Genomic DNA, 19,628 nt, shown 5'->3' with positions numbered 1-19,628 from the left:
GTTGCTCCGGAGCCAGCCACCGAGGAAGGCGCTCCTTTGGGCAAGCCTGCACCCTAAGTCGTCCTCCAGTTCCTACATTCTCTCCGCCCCCTGCCCACGCTTAATGATTTCCTCTGGGTCCCTCCCTAACAGGCCTCCTCCCTCGCCCGCGCAGCCTGGACACAGAGGGGAGGGCGAGAACTGCAGGCGCGGCACCGCGCTCCCTGAGGCGACGGCGGGTGGCGCGGTGGCTGGCGCGCGCGGCGCGGGAGGGTCCAGGATGCCTGAGAACGTCTCCTACGCCAACTGCTGCGAGGCGGGCGAGCTGGCCATGCGCCCGGACTGGCCGGGGACGGGCTGCGCGCGGCCCTCGGGGACCGCCCGTCCTCTCTGGGAGGCGCCCGCGCTGTCTACCGTGCTCATCGTCACTACCGCGGTGGACGTTGTGGGCAACCTCCTGGTCATCCTCTCCGTGCTCAGGAACCGCAGGCTCCGGAACGCAGGTGAGCGCCACGCCCGCTGCTGGGGCTGGCGTCTGGTCTCGACCCTGACCCCGCCATCCGCCTCTTTGCGCGTCCTCAGTCCCGGGCACCCCGTTCCCTATTCTCTAACCTAGTCCCCAAGTTTGCTCCTCGGCTCAAAAGTTAGGGTGAGTTCCTGCCCTTCCCCGACGCGAGGCGCTGGCGTCCGCCTCTCGCAGCTGCCGGAGGGCACTTGGCGGACCTGTGCCAGCGTGAACTGCACAAAGTTTTTCTGGCGCACTTGTTGGCACGGCGCCGGCGCTGTGGGAACGCACGTGTCTGGAGGCTGCTGTCATCCGGGGTGCTCCAATTTGTGCGGCTCCAGATGGTGCCCCTTTCTGGCCACAGAAATCTCAGGATCTTTGACACCTCTCTCCCTCCCCTGCCGAGCACAGGGGTTCACAAAGCAGGTGTCAAGAAGATGAATGAATTCAGGGAAGCGCTCGGGTGAGCTTTGGGTTAGAAACTTCTCTCCAGTTCGCCGAAGACCCATTGCCGGCCAAGAGAGTGCAGATGCAGAAATCTGCAGGGTCTGCTTGGGTGGGAACTACTTTGCTTTGAGATAATGCGGTCCTTTCTGAAGACAGAGAATTCGTGGGATTCGGTGAAGATTAAAACGATGATTTGGCAAAATAGGGTTGCAGTCCTGAAAGTATTTTTCCCTTCTGCCCACTCTCATTTCAGTGTTTCCACTCCGGGGCTCTACAAGGGCAGGGGTGAGGGAGGGAGTCTCTGAACTCTGATCCTGAGAGATCATTGGAGCATGCTGAGCACCTCAGCCTGCGAAGAAGTTCAAAGCCCTGTTTGTCAATTTGTAACTTCCTAGTTTGGGCTTAAGGGCCCTTCAAATATTAGAGTGAATTAAAATTAAAAAGCAACAGCAAGAAAGCCAAGTATGTAGTTTAACTGTGCTTTTCTAGGGAGCCAGACCATTCAGAAAGGCCAGTTGTAAATGGGTATATATATTTTGTGCGGATCTGTGACTCCAGTGTTTTTACCTAAAGAACAAACAAAAAATAAAATTAGGAGCTACTGTTCATAATATGGGAAACAACACTATTAAGTAGAAACACGCTTTCTAACGCCATTATTTCAGTAGTGGTGGTTAGTATTATCTGGAATACCTTTTTCAAGACATTATTACGTGCTCTGAGTAAAAGCTATATATTATGAAAGGGCAGGTTGTGGTTAGAAAGTGGTATTTGAAATTTTTTGATCACATTGTCCCTTTGCGGGAACCACAAACATGCTTCCCCGGCACAGAGGGGCAGGAGGGAGGTGGGGCTGGGTCCTCCAGGTTCCGACACAGGCGACTTCTCTCCCTGACTAACCAGGTGTTTAGAGATAGCCTGGAGGGCTGTGCTTCCCTGGTGAATAATCTGGGCAGCCTGCTAAGGAAAAGGAGACTTGGGGGGGAGCGTGGGAACTGCTTTTTTTCTTAACCTGAAGACAGGCATCTTCTCCCTTCCTCCATTCCGAGGGGCGGGGAGGGGGGCGGCGCTCCCGGAAGCCTTACTGATTTGGGAGTGTGGCCGGGGTGTGTAATGAGCTTGTGACTTGCTGGCACATCCCCTGTTCCTACTTCCTGTTGAGTTCACTACATCCCAGCACCAGGAACAAATTTTGACACTATAGCTAAATGACGTTAATTCCTGACACATTGGTGGCTGCTCTAGTCATGCAATACAACCAGCTTTGATTTGACCATTGCATTTATTGACGAGGGTCATGAAAAAGCATACCATTGACTTCAGTTAAACCCTAGCAGGGTGAGATCTGAAAAGGTGCTTAAAAACTGTCAGCACTTGGAATTTGCACTCATTCCACTAGGAATCAAGTCTCCTCTACTGAGAGTTTGGAGTGACCTTAAGAAACACTCATGTCAGACCTTTCTGTAATTAAGTTTGGTTCCTTAATTCACTGGTGTTGAGAAGATAGGACTGTGGCAATGAGAACACTCAGAGGTCCCATAACCAAGGCACACAGCCCATATTAAGATCATAGAACCTTTCTTAGCAGACAGACGCCAGTATCCTTTACTTGACTATTACAGATGCAGTTCCTCTTTCCACTCCTTTTGTAAAAAATGTTTATTTATTTATTTTTGAGAGAGCCAGAGAGAGAGCCTGAGTGGGGGAGGGGCAGAGAGAGGGGGACAGAGAATCCCAAGCAGACTTTGCACCATCAGCATCAGCGCAGAGCTGGGTTGTGGGGCTTGAACTCAGGAGTTGTGAGATCATGACCTGAGCTGAAACCATGAGTCGGATGCTTAACCAACTCAGCCACTCAGGTGCCCCAGTTCCTCTTGTCATTCCCAACAGGGATGATCCTGGTGGCAGGTAAGTGGTTAGATTAATTGTCCTTTTTTCCTGGAACTACCCTATCTGTGGCTTCTGTTGCTGCATGCATTGGGTTGATCTTTTCAGAGACAGTAGTAAAGAGAGGGAGGGATGGAGGGAAGATGGGAGACAGATGTGGGGCATTGACCCACCTTGGAAGGGAAGACCAGGTGTTTGGTTCACTCTTTTTTTTTTTTTTTTTTTTTTTTTTTTTTTTTACATGGCACTGGGTTGGCGGTTGACAATTCTCAGTGTGTGCTTCCTGGGGACCTACCATATTTGGGGCTTTCCTGACAGCATCTGAGGACATGTTTTGTGCCTGCCACGGCCATGCTTGCCCTGGTCTAGACTTAGCCAACAATAATCTCTACTTTTTTGATTTTTATCTCTTCCTTTCCCTGCTTTTCTGGAACCTTCCCCCATCAAGTTCTTTCTCTCTTATTTGTGTTTTCAATGTCTATCATAGACATACACATACACACACACACACACACACACACACACACACAGGCACACAGGTATACACACAAATAGGCACACATACCCAAGGGTCTCTGGTGTTTAAAAAAAAGTGGCTCCTGGGTGACTCAGTCAGTGAAGCATCTGACTCTTGATCTCGGCTCAGGTCATGATTTCACCGTTCATGAGATCAAGCCCCGTGTCCAGCTCTACACTGACAGTGTAGAGCCTGCTTGGGATTCTCTCTCTCTCTCTCTCTCTCTCTCTCTCTCTCTCTCTCTCCCCCTCTGTCAAAATAAATAAATAAAATAATAAGATAAAACAGAATTTCCAAAAAAAGAAAAAGAAAAGAATCTTCCCTTGATTGTATGTCTGCTTCTAAGTTCATTGCTATTCTCTGTCCCGTCACAACCAGACATCAATTTCCACCCACTGACTACCTCACTGCTCCCCATCTCCTCCTCAGTGTTCTGCAGCCTGGCCTCAGAAATGCCCCTCTGTGCAAATATCTGTCATCGAGGCCTACTCCCTCCTTGAAAACCTTCTTTCCTTGGCTTACCAGATGCCAGTGTTTGGACCTCCTTCTCTTCTCCCAGACACCTGATCCCTGGGAGTCATTCCTTCATTCCCCAAGTCCCCATGAGTTTTGCCTTATAATATCTCTTAATATTCCCCTTTCCTGCCCTCCCTACTCCTACTGCCCTACCTTACACACTCACCATCGCTTGAGGAAACTGTATCCATAGGGTCCAGTCAACCTTCCCTGCTCAGTCCTGCAGTGGCTCTTGCCACCAGTGGAGTCATTGCCATCCGTTACTGCCTTGGGTCTATACCACAGGTGACTCGGGAGCGCGGCTCACACAGCCCTTCTCCAGGGGCTAGCCCCCGCTAATGCAACAGCCTCTTCTCTCCTCTCATTGCACTTGTGAACTACAACCATTCCCACACAGTCCACGCGTGCTATGCACTGCCTCATCTCGGGGAGCTCCCTGCCTCTTTCTGCTAGTGAATGTCCCGGTGCGGTTGTTGACGTTGCTTATTAATAGCAAGAAAGGCGTGGGGAGCAGACTCTGGACAAGGACCTGTGTGTTCGGCAACCAAGTCCTCCATGGAGAGGGAGTGGGGACTCTGTCTCCCTCTTCGGGCTTCCACGGGCCCTCCCCAGACAGCTCCTGCCTCGCTGTCCTGTTGTTGGTCTTTCTCTCTCCCTGTGGGACTATGAGTTTGTTGAAGGCTGAGACTTTTAGTCCATTTCTGTCCACAGAGCTGAGGGCATACTAAGGACTGAATACGGGTGTTGAAACAAGTTGAAAATGGACACGACAACGGAAGGCAACGGGTCGGAAGGAATTAATCGTGCTTCACGAGGTGGGGCAGGCTCATTACGGCACTCAGAACTGCACATGCAATCAGTGGAGTTCTTACGGAACTGAATTGCTTTGAACACTAAAAGGGTACAGTACACCTCACTCTTGTCCTTGAAAGCTGAGTGGCACCTCTACACAAAGGTGTGCCTGCTCCACTTGCTCCTGTGTGGCCGGCCGCCTCCAGCCATGCCTGGGCTGCCCCAAACTGTGCCTCAGTGGCTCCTTAGGGAGTTTGCCCCTTGCTGGTCTGGGCTGCCTGTGGAATGTGAGCCTCCTGCCGTTACCTTCACTGTCCAGTCGGCCACACGGAAGAGAGCTGAGAGACTCATGTCCTTAGTGTCATGTTGAGATGATCTCCATTAAGAGAGGTGAAAGCACGACAAGCATCAGTTACTCCTGGCCCGTAGGCACAGTAGCTGATTTCCCAGGTGACAGTCAGCAGCCGTGGGCTGACAATGGATTCTTGTGCTGCGTCTGAGTTAGAGGCTGTTGGGGAAGACAGTTTGGTGATATGTAAGGAGAAAGGATGTGAAATGTTTGACGTTGGGATTGCCCAGGAAAACATGGAGGACTTGGTTGCCGAACACACAGGTCCTTGTCCAGAGTCTGCTCTGTCCTCCAGGCACCCAGTGATGCTCAGCCTGTACCATCTTTTTCCAGGGACAGAGACTGCATTGCAGGCTTCCTGATGGGAATTTCCAGCCCGGCAGGGGTTTTGCATGCCCAGTTAGACGGGAGCAGAGCCCGCCTTCTCCTCCCACTTGTTGACTGAGGGTGTAAATGATGAATGAATAGATAGGCTGGCTTCACGCAAAAGCTCTTGGGAGGCTTGGAGGAAATGCTTAGTAGACCCACAGTCCCTGTGCACTCCAGGTGTTATAGGTGAGGTGGATTCCACTCGGTCCAGGCATCATCCTACCACCACCAACCACTCATGGAGACGCGCCACTTGGTGACAGGTGTCCTTTGACCTGCTCAGCCCGTGGGGTTTGCAGTGCTTATCCGCTGAAGACCAAACTGGGCTAGTTTGGACTCTCTCCCTGATGTTGCCTGAGCTCTCCAACTTCAGGTTTCTGCTCTGAATACTTTCTTATCTCTTCACCAAGCAAAGACAAACACATTTTAAATCCCATAATTATGTCTTTAGCTGAACAATCAAGAAAGCTCATAATCCTCTTTAATTCCCTCTCTGTAGCTCTCAGTAGCCCAGGGGCATGGAGACTTCTGTGTTCGACTGACTTTTTATTTTTTTCCCCGTAAGTTGGGTTCTGTGTTTAGCATGATATATCACAAAATTCTGAAGATACCAGTGCCACTATTAGGTCTTACAATTTAAAATACTTATTGCTGAAAGAGTAGAATTTGGGGAGTTGAGAAGTAGAGTCCCCAGTGCTGAGGGAGTTTTCATCCTGGGGTCAGTGTCCTACCTTCTATGCTGTCCTTCCTGAGCTGTGACTTCTCATATCTTATCTCCAGGAATTATAGTCCAAGATTGTAGTTGAGAGTCTCTTTCTTGTTTTTTTCTATGCAACTAATAATAATATAAAAACAACAGTAATAAATTAGAGCTAATATTACTGTGTGCTTATTATGTGCCAGATAAAAGTCTCTCCCATTTAAAAGAGACAGAAAAGGAAAAAGACTCTGTACATCCCCCCATCAAGGGGATATCCCTTGGCAAAGACCCTTCCATTTCTTTCCTTGTCTTGAAGCCAGAGCTGATTGGGAGAGCCAGCTACAGTGCAAAAGTTTATTCTCCAACATTTGACAGAATTTGCCCTTGCTAATGTCACCTCCTAATGGCCAGGTTAAATGGGCACACTTTCCTGTTCTTTCTCGCCTTGGTGGATGACCAAGAAACTACACCATTGCCCTTGACATTTCTTTTTCCTGATTCCCTCCAGTGCCCCTTCTTTGTCACTCTTTCTCTGTTAGGGCTATTGGCAGTTCACATAATCTTAGTGTCAGTTTCTTGAAATGGAAACCATGCTGTCAACTTTAAAGGATTCTTGTGATAGACAATTCAGCCAATTTATGTAAAGGCACATTATAAACTCCAAGGTGCTATACAAATTTTTGCTTTGTTGTTAGTATTAAGTGTAAGTGAAGTAGTAAAATGGTACCATAAGAGTCTCCAGATATCTCTATTGATGATTATGGAAGAATATTTTGTAACAAGAATCTCATTTTTTAAAAAATAGATGTTTATGCTCTTGGCATAAGAAAAAGGAAAAAGAATACATTTTCTTCTTTTAAGTGGTTGAAGTACCCCCATCATGTTTTTGTTTACACTATTAGCTTGCCTAACAGTCCTTTTCTTTTTTAATTAAACCAAAGTTACATTTCAACTTAGCCCTTAGACGCATCCACACTCTCTAAGATTTTCGTAAATAATGTCATTTTAGTGGAAAACAATCTCTGCCACCAAAGAATTTGGGAACCAAATTAGGAGCTTACATTAATGTAAAAGCCATTTGTTTTAGTGTTTGTAAGGAAATCAAGTTTTTTGTTTTTTTTTTTAAGATTTTATTTTTAAGTAATCTCTACACCCAATGAAGGGCATGAACCCACAACTCCTCGAGCAAGAGTCACATGCTTTACTGACTGAGCCAGCCAGGTGCCCGAGGAAATCAAGTTTTTGATAAATGATCTGCTCAGTGATTTCAGATGCTTATCCCCAGAAAGGAACTGATAAAAATAGTTCAGTTTAGTTTAGAGATGATTATTATTTCCTCTGCCCTTTCCCGTACAAATCCCATTGGAAGAAAACAGCCATTCTAGGAAGGAGGCAGGCCTGTTGCAAGGGTCTTTGTAATTTTATTCAACTCCTTGGTGAACTTTCCTTTCTGACCAGCCCCATCTCCTGCCACTGCCCCCGTCCTCAGGCCACCTGAGTACTTCCTCACTGCTCCCTTAGCCTGGCCTCCCTCCCAGCTCTCACCACACTGATTGGCTGCTGTTTTTGTGTCTGTTTCCCCAATAGCCCTGTTGGCCTCTCAACAGCAGGGGCCATGTCTTTGACCCACACATGGTAGTACTCAATAGACGTATTGTATGTTTGAATAGGTAAGGGATAGAAGATGACCCCGAGGCACAAAAGTTTAACCCTGTTAGAAATGATAGACGATCTGTTTATTTCCCTATTTTAACCTTTCTATGTCTTGGTTTTTTATTTATTTAATTGGCTTCTCTGAGACCATGAGCTTTGTGTGGGGAGGGAATGTGTCTTTCTTGTTCACCATGCCTCCCTCGGCCCTGGCAAAGGCAGAGCTGGTGCCTGGTAGCTACTCAGAAATATTTACTGAGAAAATGATTCCATGACTATTTGTTTCTACATTGGCTTTTAGCTCAATGACCGAGGACAATTTAAATCCAACAAACTCTTTTTTTGGGCATGCAGGGTGGGCACAGGGAGGAGGGATGCGGGGGGCGCACAGGAGGAGGGGCAAGGGATGGAGATAGCTTTACCTTCTGGAATTTTCCTATCTGATGAAGACTAGATAGCTCGACGGCGTCTGCTGGCTTTCTTCCCCCCCCCCCCCCACCGGATTACCAGATCCTTGTTAAGTAGATTTCCCAGGAAAAAGGACAGAGGAAGCGAGGAGGGAGGGGATTGTGGTGGTTGTGTGTGAGGGATGTGCTCTGTGTATGAATATGAAAAGGGAATCCCGTATTAGTGAGCAAAGCCCTGTTTTGAAGGCTGTCTCCACTAATACACCCTGTCTGATGGAGCCAGATGGAAATAAATCACGCCAGGACTTGTGATGTAAATATTCATTAGAAGCCCGTGCACTGGGGGATGAGCAGTGTTGTGTGCACCCTGATTGATTTCTCACCTGTCTAGGGGAAGAAATGGATAGAGAACTAGATCTCCCTTGAGTATCCTCCAGAGAGGACCTGGCTTCCTACAGATGGGAGACAAAACAAGAATTTCATTTGCCTAATTTGGAATTGTGTCAAGAAATCTGGGAGATAGTCTGATGTCTGGGCAGATGAACCTACAGCGGGAACTGGTTGATTTCAGCCTTTTAGGAACAGCCGGAGCAATAGGGGAGAGTAATTGAATCACTGTCTACGTGGAGTTGAATGTGTTCTTCCCACTATTTACAAGCTGTTTGCCAGCCTCTGGGGCATTATTAGGGGATGAGCCACATTAACACGGCAGAGCTTCACTGGTTTTCGGGGAAAACAGCTGGCTGAGCTGGCACCAGCTCCCAGCAGCCCTTGACTTTCTCCGCACGTGCTTGCAAGTGCCAAAAGCTTGTTTGCTGCTCAATCAGGAGCCCAGAGGGCCCTGCAGAGACCAATATTCCTATGTTGGAAAGAAGTGATTTTCTTCACAGAAACAGCCAAGTGGAATGCATGGGAAGAGAAGGAAGGAGGGCCTCAGAAGAAAAGGAGAGAGCCCATGAAGGAACAGTCACGGAGAGAGAAATTCAGTAACTTGCCCAACCTCAAAGCGACAGAGCTGAAATTACCCATGTCATTCCGGCTTCCAGCACCACCTCCAAGTGTCAAAAAGACACTTAAAATTCTGGGAAGAGACAAGGGCTCCTGATTCAGCTGAGAACAAGAACTTTGAGAGAAGAAATACCTCGCCGTCTTGGAGCCAGGTGAGGTCTGAGCAGGAGAGCCAGAGACTGAAATCCACCAGTGGAGACAGCAAACATGACTGGGAATTGAATGGAAAAGCAGGAGACCCATTCCACACCTCAAGCAGGTCCTCAGATGTGCATTTCCTGCCTGGCCACACCCAGCAGGAAGAATGTGACGGGGTTTTATCCCAATTTTATCCCATTAAGATGCCTAATTGTCCAAACGATGTTACATCACTTACATCCTATCTCCCTTGGGCCCTCACATAGGTCTGACTCAGGAGTGGTTAGGTCCTGACGAGTCCCAGGAAGCTAACAGTCTTCTTTTCTATTGGTTCTGAGTGAGGTTGACTACATGCCTCTAAGGCCAGAATAGGCACTTCAAGAAGACTGCCTGGGGGCACCTGGGTGACTCAGGCATCTGACTTCGGCTCAGGTCAAGATCTCACCATTCCTGAGTTTGAGCCCAGTGTCAGGCTCTGTGCTGACAGCTCAGAGCCTGGAGCCTGTTTCAGATTCTGTCTCCCTCTCTCTCTGCCCCTCCCCCACTCGTGTTCTCTCTCTCTCTCTCTCTCTCTGTCTGTCTCTCTCTCTCTCTCAAAAATAAATAAACGTTAAAAAATTAAAAAAAAAAAAAGAAGGCTGCCTGGGGGTCTTCTGTGTTCCCACCCCCATCTGGAGCGCATCCTGTGGAAACTTCTTTGAGACGTGGTAAATATGTGTGGGGAACGGGCTGGAAACAGCCCTTTCTCTACCTTGGGGGTTTGTAACTGTAATTGTGGAGTCTACCTTACCTGAGGGTCTGACTCAGAAGGATCCCCAGCCAGATGACTCTGAGCCTCCCTTTTTCTGTACCCCCTTGAAGCCAGACCACAGCCAGACCTCTCTCTGATGGCTGCACCTTTTGGACCCTGCCTGATGCTTTGGACCCCTGAGGTGGTCACATCAGCCTCTGCCACATACAGAACACATTCATGGTGGCACCGGAGCCAGTGTCCTTGCCTCCTTGGGGAGTCCCTCCTGCACACGTATTCCATCTGCCCTCTGTGTTCAGCTGCTCTAGGGCCGGCAGCTTGCACTCCACCATGTGGTAAGAGGCTAGAAGGCTTGAAAGATGACGTCTAGTGCCCACTGCATTCCCAAGGGTCTCTATGGCTGGAGAGGATATCATCTTCTGAGCATGTAGTTGGTGCTCCAACAGTGCACTCAGTGAGTGAAACAAGTGGCATCAGGGATCGAGCCTCTCATGTTCTGAGCTTCATGTCGGCCCAACTTTCAGATTCTTGGTGCTTTATTCGCGAGTCAGTGTTTGTTTTAGAATGCAAATGTTGTAGCCATAGAAATGAGTTCTTTTGGATGTAGCCCCGTCTCTTCCCTAGGATTCTGGCCCAGAACACGTCCAAAGCATATTAATCAATGGCTGCTGTAGTTTCCAGAGGTTCTCTCTGGCTACGGAGCTTGGTGACGCCAGAGAACACTCCATTCAGCAAAGGGAGGCGGCTCAGGCTACTTTCTAAGTGTCTTTAATTCAGTTTTCTAAATGTGAACTGCATTTGGCAGGTGGGATAGAAGAAAGGTTGCAAGAGGAAGAACCAAGTACTCTGGTATTCCCCTGTGTTGCCTCGCCTGGGGCCTACGCTCCCAGCCACATGGCCATGTCGGCAGACGCCCGGCCTGGTGGCATGGAGTCCAGTCCTTTCTTCTTTTGCATATAAAAGCCAGGGAAGTGGATTCACTACCACCCCTCCCTGCCCACACGCCACCTTCCTATAAATCTCTCTGATAGTCTCCTTTTGCGTCTTCTCCCGACTGGTCAACAGGCTACTCTCTAAATGTCGTTAATTCAATTTTCCTGATGTTTGGATCCTCGTCCCTGGGAATCCTTGTTGGAGTTTAAACGATGCCAAGCCCCCGAGCATCTGTGCCTCTCATGAAAATTGTCATCGTTTGTGAGCACCCACTGTGTCCCCAAGCACTTGGCACCATTATTTAATTCTACAGCTATAGTGGAAAGTAGGTATCATTATTCCCATTCTGCGAATGAGAAAGATGAGGCCTGGAGCGCCGGCGTAACTTGCCTCAGTCACACAGTGAGCAGCAGAGATGCTGTGTGAGCCCTGAACGCCGTGCCTCCAAAAGCCACTGTTCCATCCCCAGTACTAATAGTTAGCTCAGTAGCTTTTAAGTAACTGTTTAAGGTAACTGGATAAAGGGTAGGATATTTGACAGAAGAGAAATTGTGGGGTCTCTTGCTGACTCTTGCTCCCTATTTCCTGTTCCAGGTAATCTGTTCTTGGTGAGCCTGGCATCAGCTGACCTGGTGGTGGCCTTGTACCCCTACCCGCTAATCCTCGTGGCCATCTTCCATGACGGCTGGGCCCTGGGGGAGGTGCACTGCAAGGCCAGTGGCTTCGTGCTGGGCCTGAGTGTCATCGGCTCTGTCTTCAACATCACTGCCATTGCCATTAACCGCTACTGCTACATCTGTCACAGCATGGCCTACCACCGGATCTACCGGCACTGGCACACCGCGGTCTACATCTGCCTCACCTGGCTGCTCACTCTGGTGGCCTTGGTGCCCAACTTTTTCGTGGGGTCCCTGGAGTACGACCCACGCATCTACTCCTGCACCTTCATCCAGACGGCCAGCACACAGTACACAGTGGCAGTGGTAGTCATTCACTTCCTCCTCCCCATTGCTGTTGTGTCCTTCTGCTACCTGCGCATCTGGGTGCTGGTGCTCCAGTCCCACAGGAAGGCCAAGCTGGAGACCAAGCTGCGCCTGAGGCCCAGCGATGTCCGGAGCTTCCTAACCATGTTCGTGGTGTTTGTGATCTTCGCTATCTGCTGGGCCCCGCTGAACTGCATTGGCCTTGCTGTGGCCATCGACCCAGAAGGAATAGCTCCCCAGGTCCCGGAGGGGCTCTTTGTCACCAGCTACTACCTGGCTTACTTCAACAGCTGCCTTAATGCCATAGTCTACGGGCTCCTGAACCAGAACTTCCGTAGGGAATACAAGAAGATTGTCTCAGCCCTCTGGAACCCTGGGCACTGCTTCCGGGATGCTTCCAAGGGCAGCCAGTCCACAGGACCTCAGAGCCAAACTCCACCTGTCGTTAATGCCCAGCATCCTGTCCAGGTAGACACTCTCTAGACTGGATCACTGACCGGGCGACAGGTTCATTAAATGGTGGGGGTGGATCTGCTCCGTGGGTGAGATCAGGCAGCCTGCTGGGCTATGCCGTCCTGTTCACGTGACAGCACATGGCTTGTGGAACTTCATCCTGTGGACAAGAAGACCATTGGCACCCTTGGTTCGGGCTAGTCAGAGGATGCCTATAGGCACTGGGGGCCACATCCAAGTGAGCTCGGCATCGGCCCTGGCAGACACTCCCACTGCACCGGAGCCTTGAGGCACACATCAACCAAGGAAGGGACAGAATGAGGACGGGCTTGGGACAGAAGAAGCCAATTGCTTCCTATGAGCTGTCCTCTTCTCCCACTTTGGCCTCCTTTCTGGTTTCTCTCTGTTCCCCAAAGGGCAGTAAGAATGGATACCTTCCTGTTGGCATTGAGGAGGGCACCTGTCGGGATGAGCACTGGGTGTTGTGTGGAAACCAGTTTGACAATAAATTATATATATATATGTGTGTGTGTGTGTGTGTGTGTGTGTGTGTATATATACACACACATATATATGTGACATATATACTGATACATACACACACACACATATGGGAACATACCTCAACATAATAAAGGCCATCTATGAACACCCCCCCCCCCACCAATAAAAAAGAAAAGAAAAAGCTCTGTAGTGCTAGGAGCTAGGTAGCTCTGCAGGGCTGCAGGGGGCTGGCGCGTCCAGAGGGCAAGTGTTCTGCACGCTCCCCCACTGACTCCCTGCGCATACGTGCACGTGCACACACACATACACACCACCGTGTATACACCGCACGCACCACCACCTCAGCCACACCATGCACATACCTCAAGCACACACACACCCCCTCCTCAGGCATCTGGAGCTTGTAGCCGGCCTGGCTTCCTTTCCCGGTTCCACCGGGCTCAAGTTGTGTGACTTGGGGCAAGCTCCTGACCTCTGTATTCCTCGGTTTATTCACCGGACAATGGAGATCGTGCCAGTACTTGTCTCCCAGGGCTGTTGTGAGGGTTCCTTGGGATAATACAGCCAAAGAGCTGAGGACAGTGCCTGACGCATGGCGATCATTCAGTAAACACTAACTATTATTATTATTATTACTACTACTACTACCTGAAATGAAAGATAATCTTGAAGGAGAGGAGAGGAGACAAAGACCGGAAGTGGAGGCAAGTGAGTGGGGGAGGCGTGAATGGAGGTGGGGGAAGGGCGCCTCACTTCCTGTTTTAGCATGTCAGCCTACAGGCTTTGTATTTGCAGACACTTCAGGTCTTAGCACCAATTTGGCTTCCTTCCTTTGAATTTGGCCTCCTTCTTCGGTTCCACAAACATGACCGACTACTCTGGGGCCAGGTCCAGCAGGAGAAAAAAAAGGCGTGTTGCCTGCCCTCTTGGAGGTCACAGTCTGCTAATGAACAGTATCAGCTGGCACTTAGCGGGTGCTTGCTTTGTATCAGGCACTATATGCACTCTCTCACTGAATCCTTAGAAAATTCTTTGAGGACATATCATTATCTATATTTAGTAAGCGACTAAAACTCAAAGAAGTGAAATGATTCCCTGAGTTTCCTTGGACAGAGTCCAAGTCTGTCTGACAGCAGTATCCCGTTTCCTTCCCCACCCCTGCCCATACCTTAGAAGGTGTGGCAGGAAAAAGTGGGGTAAGTACCCCAAGGACATAAGTTGCGCGGGGGGGTTCCAAGGAGAGAGAAAAGTTACCTCAACCAGCTGGCAGCTTTGCAGACCAAAGAGCCCAGAATGCTGACGTCTCAGCATTATTCTGGATGCTTTGCCTTCCCTTGTCATGTGAGGAATCAGTTTGGGTGCTGTGGCTAGTCATCTAGTTACCTGGGAGCTTGTGAAACATTCAAGTGCTCTTAGCTCCACCAAAACCATTTTGAGTGTGGGGTGTGGGGAAGAGCCCCGTAATCTGATTCGGACCCCGGAGGTCCTCTACCAAACTGTTAGGAATGCAGGTGTTTCAGCCCCGGTTGCCTACCTATTGGGATCCCGTTGCTGGGTGCGGAGAGTCCTGTCCAGGGAGGCCTCCCAGTTCAGACCTCAGTCTGAGAGTGAAACACAAGGGACCTACGGCTTCTCGCTGAGCTGCAGCCACTCTTCTTGGTTCTGTGCAGAGCCTGAGCTCATCAGACCAGGCATGTGTTCTGTTCTCTCTGCCTCCTCTCCCCAGGCACCAACTATAGGGATTTGCCCTTCGCTCTTGACTTAGAGGCAATGGGTGTCCCCCACTGCTCCTCTTATTTCTATCTTTTAACTCTGAGCTGAATGCATGGTAAAGTCTCAATAAATACGGATTGAGGAAACAAAAGTTCTCTTCAGTTTTCTGGGCCCACAGATGTTACCTGATTTGCCAGTTCTGACAGTTTGCTAACTGGGACCTTTTCTTGTTTCCATAGGTTTTGGTGATGATCCAGGAACCAAGAGAATGAAAGGGTATAGAGAAAACCCAGGATACTGGGGCCATCTGTGTGCTCATGTGGAATGGCCTCAAGCTACACACCCTGATCTTAAAGACAATTTTGCTGCAAAAGTGTGGGAACTCTATCCATCCTCCACCACCTTGCTGTAAATGTCTATTTAGGAACTTGGATTTATTTTTTAAAAAATCTTTCCATAAAGATAACTATTGGCCCACGTAATTTAACTTGTGAATTTTATCAAATATTTAATAAAGAAATAATACTAACCTTACATATACTCAGAAAATAGAGGAAGAAAAAACATTTCTCAGTGTATTTTGTGAAATCAGCATAACACTTCCTTATAGCATTGCAATTTCATTTAAACAAAAGAAAAATTACATACAAGAAAAGAAAAATTATGTCCCTCCTGAACAGAGATGCAAAAATCCGTAACGATATATTAGCAAATTGGTTCCAAAAATATACAAGAAGGATTCTGCATCATGACCAAGGTGGTCCCCCAAGAATATAAGGTTAATTTTACATTTGAAAATCAATGTAATTTGTAATTTTAACAGAATAAGAGAGAAAATTATGTCAATACATGCAAAAAAATCATTTTACACAATTGAACATTCATTCATGACAAAAAATTTTTTTTTGGAAAACCAGGAATAGGAGTAAATTTCCTCAAGCTGGTAAAGAGTATCTTTGAAAAAACTACAAATGATAACATATTTAATAGTGAAATCATTAATGTTTTTTCCCTGAATTGAAACAAAGATGTATGCTCCCACCATTTCTTTCAATATTTTACTGGAAGCCCTAGCTTTATAATAAATTAGAAAAAGAAACAAAGGACACACATGTTATTAAGAAAAAATAAAAAGTAAAACTCTCATTCTCAGATTACATGATCCTATATGTAGAAAACCGTATAAAATCTTTAAAACAAACAAACAAACAAACAAGGGACACCTGGGTAACTCAGTAGATTAAGCAGCTGACTCTTGATTTCAGCTCAGGTCACGATCTCACGGTTCATGAGATCAAGCCCTCTGTCGGGCCCTGCACTGACCGTGCAGAACCTGCTTAGGATTCCCTCTCTCCCACTTTGCTCCTTCCCCACTCATGCTTTCTGTCTCTCTGTCTCTCTCAAAATAAAGTTAAAAAAAATAAACAAAACAAAATAAAGCTACCAGAATTAGTAAGTGAATTTAGTAAGGTCACAGGATGCAGGGTAAATTTTTAAAAAACTATAGCTGTTCTTAAAGTGAAAAAAATAAATAAAAACAATAACAATACCACAAAAATGATCAAATATAGAATTAACCAAAAGATGTACAAAGTCCCTATGCTGAAAACTCCAAAAGACTGCAGAGAGAAAGTAGAGAAGACCAAAATCAATGGAGAGATATACCATATTCGTGGATTCGAAAAATATTAAAATATCTACTTTCCTAAATTCATCTATGGAGTCAATGAAATCCTAATCAAAATTCTAGCAAGATTTTTCTTTTTAAAAATTTTTATTACATTTATTTATCTTTGAGAGACAGAGTGAGACAGAGCCCAAGTGGGGGAGGGCAGAGAGAGAAGAAACAGAATCCAAAGCAGGCTCCAGGCTCTGAGCAAGCATTCAGCACAGAACCCAACGTGGGGCTCGAACCCACACCACCAACTGTGAGATCATGACCTGAGCCAAAGTCAGACACCTAACCGACTGAGCCACCCAGGCAAGATTTTTTGAAGATTTTGGCAATCTGATTATAGAAAACCTATATAAATGCAAGTGATGTGGAATAACCAAAATAATCTTGAAGAGAACAGATTTGGAGAACTAACAAGATCTGATTTCAAGATGTATTCTAAAGCTACATTATAAGAAGCAGTGTGGTTTTGGCATAAGGATAAGCAAATAAATCAATACGACAGAATAGAGTCAAGAAATAAATCCATACATATATGGTAAACTGATTTTTAACCAAATCACCAAGCCAACTCAATAGGAAAGTAGACTAGTTTTAACAAATGGTGCTGGAAAAACTGGATATCAAAAGGAGGGAGGCAAAAAACCTCTTCAATCCCTCCCTTAGTTCATACACATAAATAATTCAAAATAGATTATAGCCTTAAATATAGAAGACATAATGATAAATATTCTAGAAGACTACACAGGAGAATGTCTTCATGCCCTTGTAGTAAGCAAAGATTTCTTAGCTGAGATATAAAAGCACTAACAAGGGGTGCCTGGGTAGCTCAGTTGGTTAAGTGTCTGAGTCTTGATTTTGGCTCATGGTCGTGAGATCAAGCCCTGCAATGGACTCCATGCTGGGCATAGAGCCTGCTTGAGATTCTCTTCCTCTCCCTTTGCCCCTCCCATGCTTGTACTCTCTCTCTCTCAAAAATAAAATAAAATGACATAAAATTAAATTAAATTTTAATTTAATTTAATTTAATTTAATTTTTTTATGGTAAAGGGAAGATTTTGTTTGGTTGATTAAGTCTTGCAGTAGATAGGATTCAAACCTCTTGGAAAAGTCAAATGTCTCCATGAAAATGTAATCAACAATCTCCTACATCAAGTGTCTGGATATGATGTATAGGATGTTTTAACTTACTAATATTCACAGATAGGACATAACAGTAGAAAGAAAGATTTTTTTCATAAAGGCATTTTAAGAGTAAATGTGTAAATAAAAGGCTGATCACTAGACTATACAGTATATGAATTTTTGGAAGGTTTCACAGACATACATCATGATTTGATTTGTGGCTTGGATTGCATAATTTAATTTAATTTAATTTAATTTAATTTAATTTAAAAAGGAACCATAGTCTTCATCATGATACATAAGACCTTATTGAAATTAAATTTTTCTGTTCATCAAAAGATACTGTTAAAAAAAATAAATAGCTTAGGAAATATATCCACAATACATTTACCTGACAGAGGAGTTGTATCCAGAATACATAAAGAATAGATACAATTCAACAACAAAAAGATGATCAACTCAAAAAAAATGGACAAAATAATGAATCTTGACTTGAACCTCATTACTTACACAAAAATTAAGTCAAAATTGATGACAGATTTAAATATAAAATGTAAAACTATTTTTGGAAAACAATAGAAAATATTTGAGATGTAGAGCTAAGTAACAAGTTCTTAGACTTGACAACAAAAGCACAATCCACAAAAGAAAAAAAATGGATAAATTGGACCCATCAACATGAAAAAGGTTTGCTCTGTAACAGATCTTGTTAAGAGGATAAAAAGATAAGCTACGGACTGGGACAAAATATTTGCAAACCACACACCTGACAAAGGATTAGTATCGAGAACATATAGGAAGAACTTTCAAAACTCAAGAGCAAAAGACTAAACATTTCAATTGAAACATAGAAAAAAACCAGAAAATTCACTGAAGAGGATATACAGATGGCATATAAGCACCTGAAAAAAAAAAAGTTCAACATCATTAGCCATCAGAGCAATGAAACTGAAGCCACAATTATATATCAGCACATACCTATCAGAATAGTAACTAGTGAACACCCAATGTCGGTGCATGTGCAGAGAAACTGGATCCCTTATAAACTGCTAGTGGGAATGTAAAATGATACCACCACTCTGGAAAACAGATTACATTTCCTTAGAAACAAGCCACGCAATTACCATATGACCCAGAAAAAAACCTATACGAGAATGATCATTTAGCTTTAGTCATAATAATGAAAAATGGTAAACAACCCAGATGTCTTTCAGCAGGTAAACTGTTAAACAAACTATCGTACATCCACACCATGGAATACCACTTATTTAAAAAAAAGAAGAAGAAACAAACTATTGATACAAGCAACAACTTAGATGACTCTCCAGGGAATTATGAGTGAAAAAAATCATCCCAAAAGATTATGGACTCTATAATTCCATTTCTACAATATTTTTCAAATGACAAGGTTTATAATTGGAGATAGGTTAGCGGTTGCAGAGTTTAGGGATGGGTGGATATGGTTATGAAAGAGCCACACGAGGGCTCCTTGTGATGACGGAACTGTTCCGGATCTTGACTGATGGTGAACACGGAAATACGGTATATACGTGTTATAAAATCATGTATAACTAATACATATGCACAAATGAGTATATGGACAAAGGGTTAAATCTGAATGTGATGACGGTAGCAATGGTGGTAACTGGCTGTGATATTGTACTACGGTTTTAATTTTTTTTTAATGTTTATTTATTTTTGAGAAAGACAGAGACTGAATGTGAGTGGGTTAGGGGCGGAGAGAAAGGGAGACACAGAATCCAAAGCAGGCTCCAGGCTCTGAGCTGTCGGTGCAGAGCCCGACGTGGGGCTCAAACCCACGAGCTATGAGATCATGACCTGAGCCGAAGTTGGACACTCAACCGACTGAGCCACCCAGGCGCCCCATGTACTACAGTTTTACAAGGTGTTACCCGTTGGGGTACACTAGGTGAAAGGTACACAGAATGTCTGTATTATTTCTTACAACTGCATGTGAGTCTACAATTATCTCAAAATAAAAAGTTTACCTAAAAAAATGGGTGAAAGATTTGAATAGTCACTTTGCAATCGAAGATATGTGAATGGCCTACAAAAACAAGAAAAAATGGGGATGCCTGGGTGGCTCAGTTGGTTAAGTGTCCAACTCGTGATTTCAGCTCAGTTCATGATCTCACAGTCATGGGATTGAGCCCTGCCATCAGGCTCTGTGCTGAGCCTGGAGCCTGCTTAGGATTCTCTCTCTCTC

The 19,628-nt window shown here is 45.8% G+C and overlaps 1 protein-coding gene across 1 annotated transcript; it reads left to right on the top strand.

Annotated features, from left to right (window-relative positions):
- Positions 1–259: 259 nt before the first annotated feature.
- MTNR1B (melatonin receptor 1B) lies at positions 260–15,073 on the top strand. Its single transcript, XM_007079066.3, has 3 exons — positions 260–482; positions 11,543–12,399; positions 14,841–15,073. Exons 1-3 carry the CDS (start codon positions 260–262, stop codon positions 14,871–14,873), a joined length of 1,113 nt encoding a protein of 370 aa, XP_007079128.2. The 3' UTR covers positions 14,874–15,073.
- The last annotated feature ends 4,555 nt before the right edge of the window (positions 15,074–19,628 follow it).

The sequence above is a fragment of the Panthera tigris genome, chromosome D1 (genome assembly GCF_018350195.1).
Source record: "Panthera tigris isolate Pti1 chromosome D1, P.tigris_Pti1_mat1.1, whole genome shotgun sequence".
Classification (NCBI taxonomy): Eukaryota; Metazoa; Chordata; class Mammalia; order Carnivora; family Felidae; genus Panthera; species Panthera tigris.
The sequence above is the reverse complement of the archived record's forward strand: the minus strand, read 5'-3'. Positions and strand labels throughout refer to the sequence as shown.

Coding starts and splice junctions, on each gene's coding strand:
- MTNR1B (XM_007079066.3), top strand. CDS start 260: ATGCCTGAGAACGTCTCCTACGCCAACTGCTGCGAGGCGGGCGAGCTG. Junction 483..11,542: donor CCGCAGGCTCCGGAACGCAG/GTGAGCGCCACG, acceptor TTCCTGTTCCAG/GTAATCTGTTCTTGGTGAGC. Junction 12,400..14,840: donor ATGCCCAGCATCCTGTCCAG/GTAGACACTCTC, acceptor TTGTTTCCATAG/GTTTTGGTGATGATCCAGGA.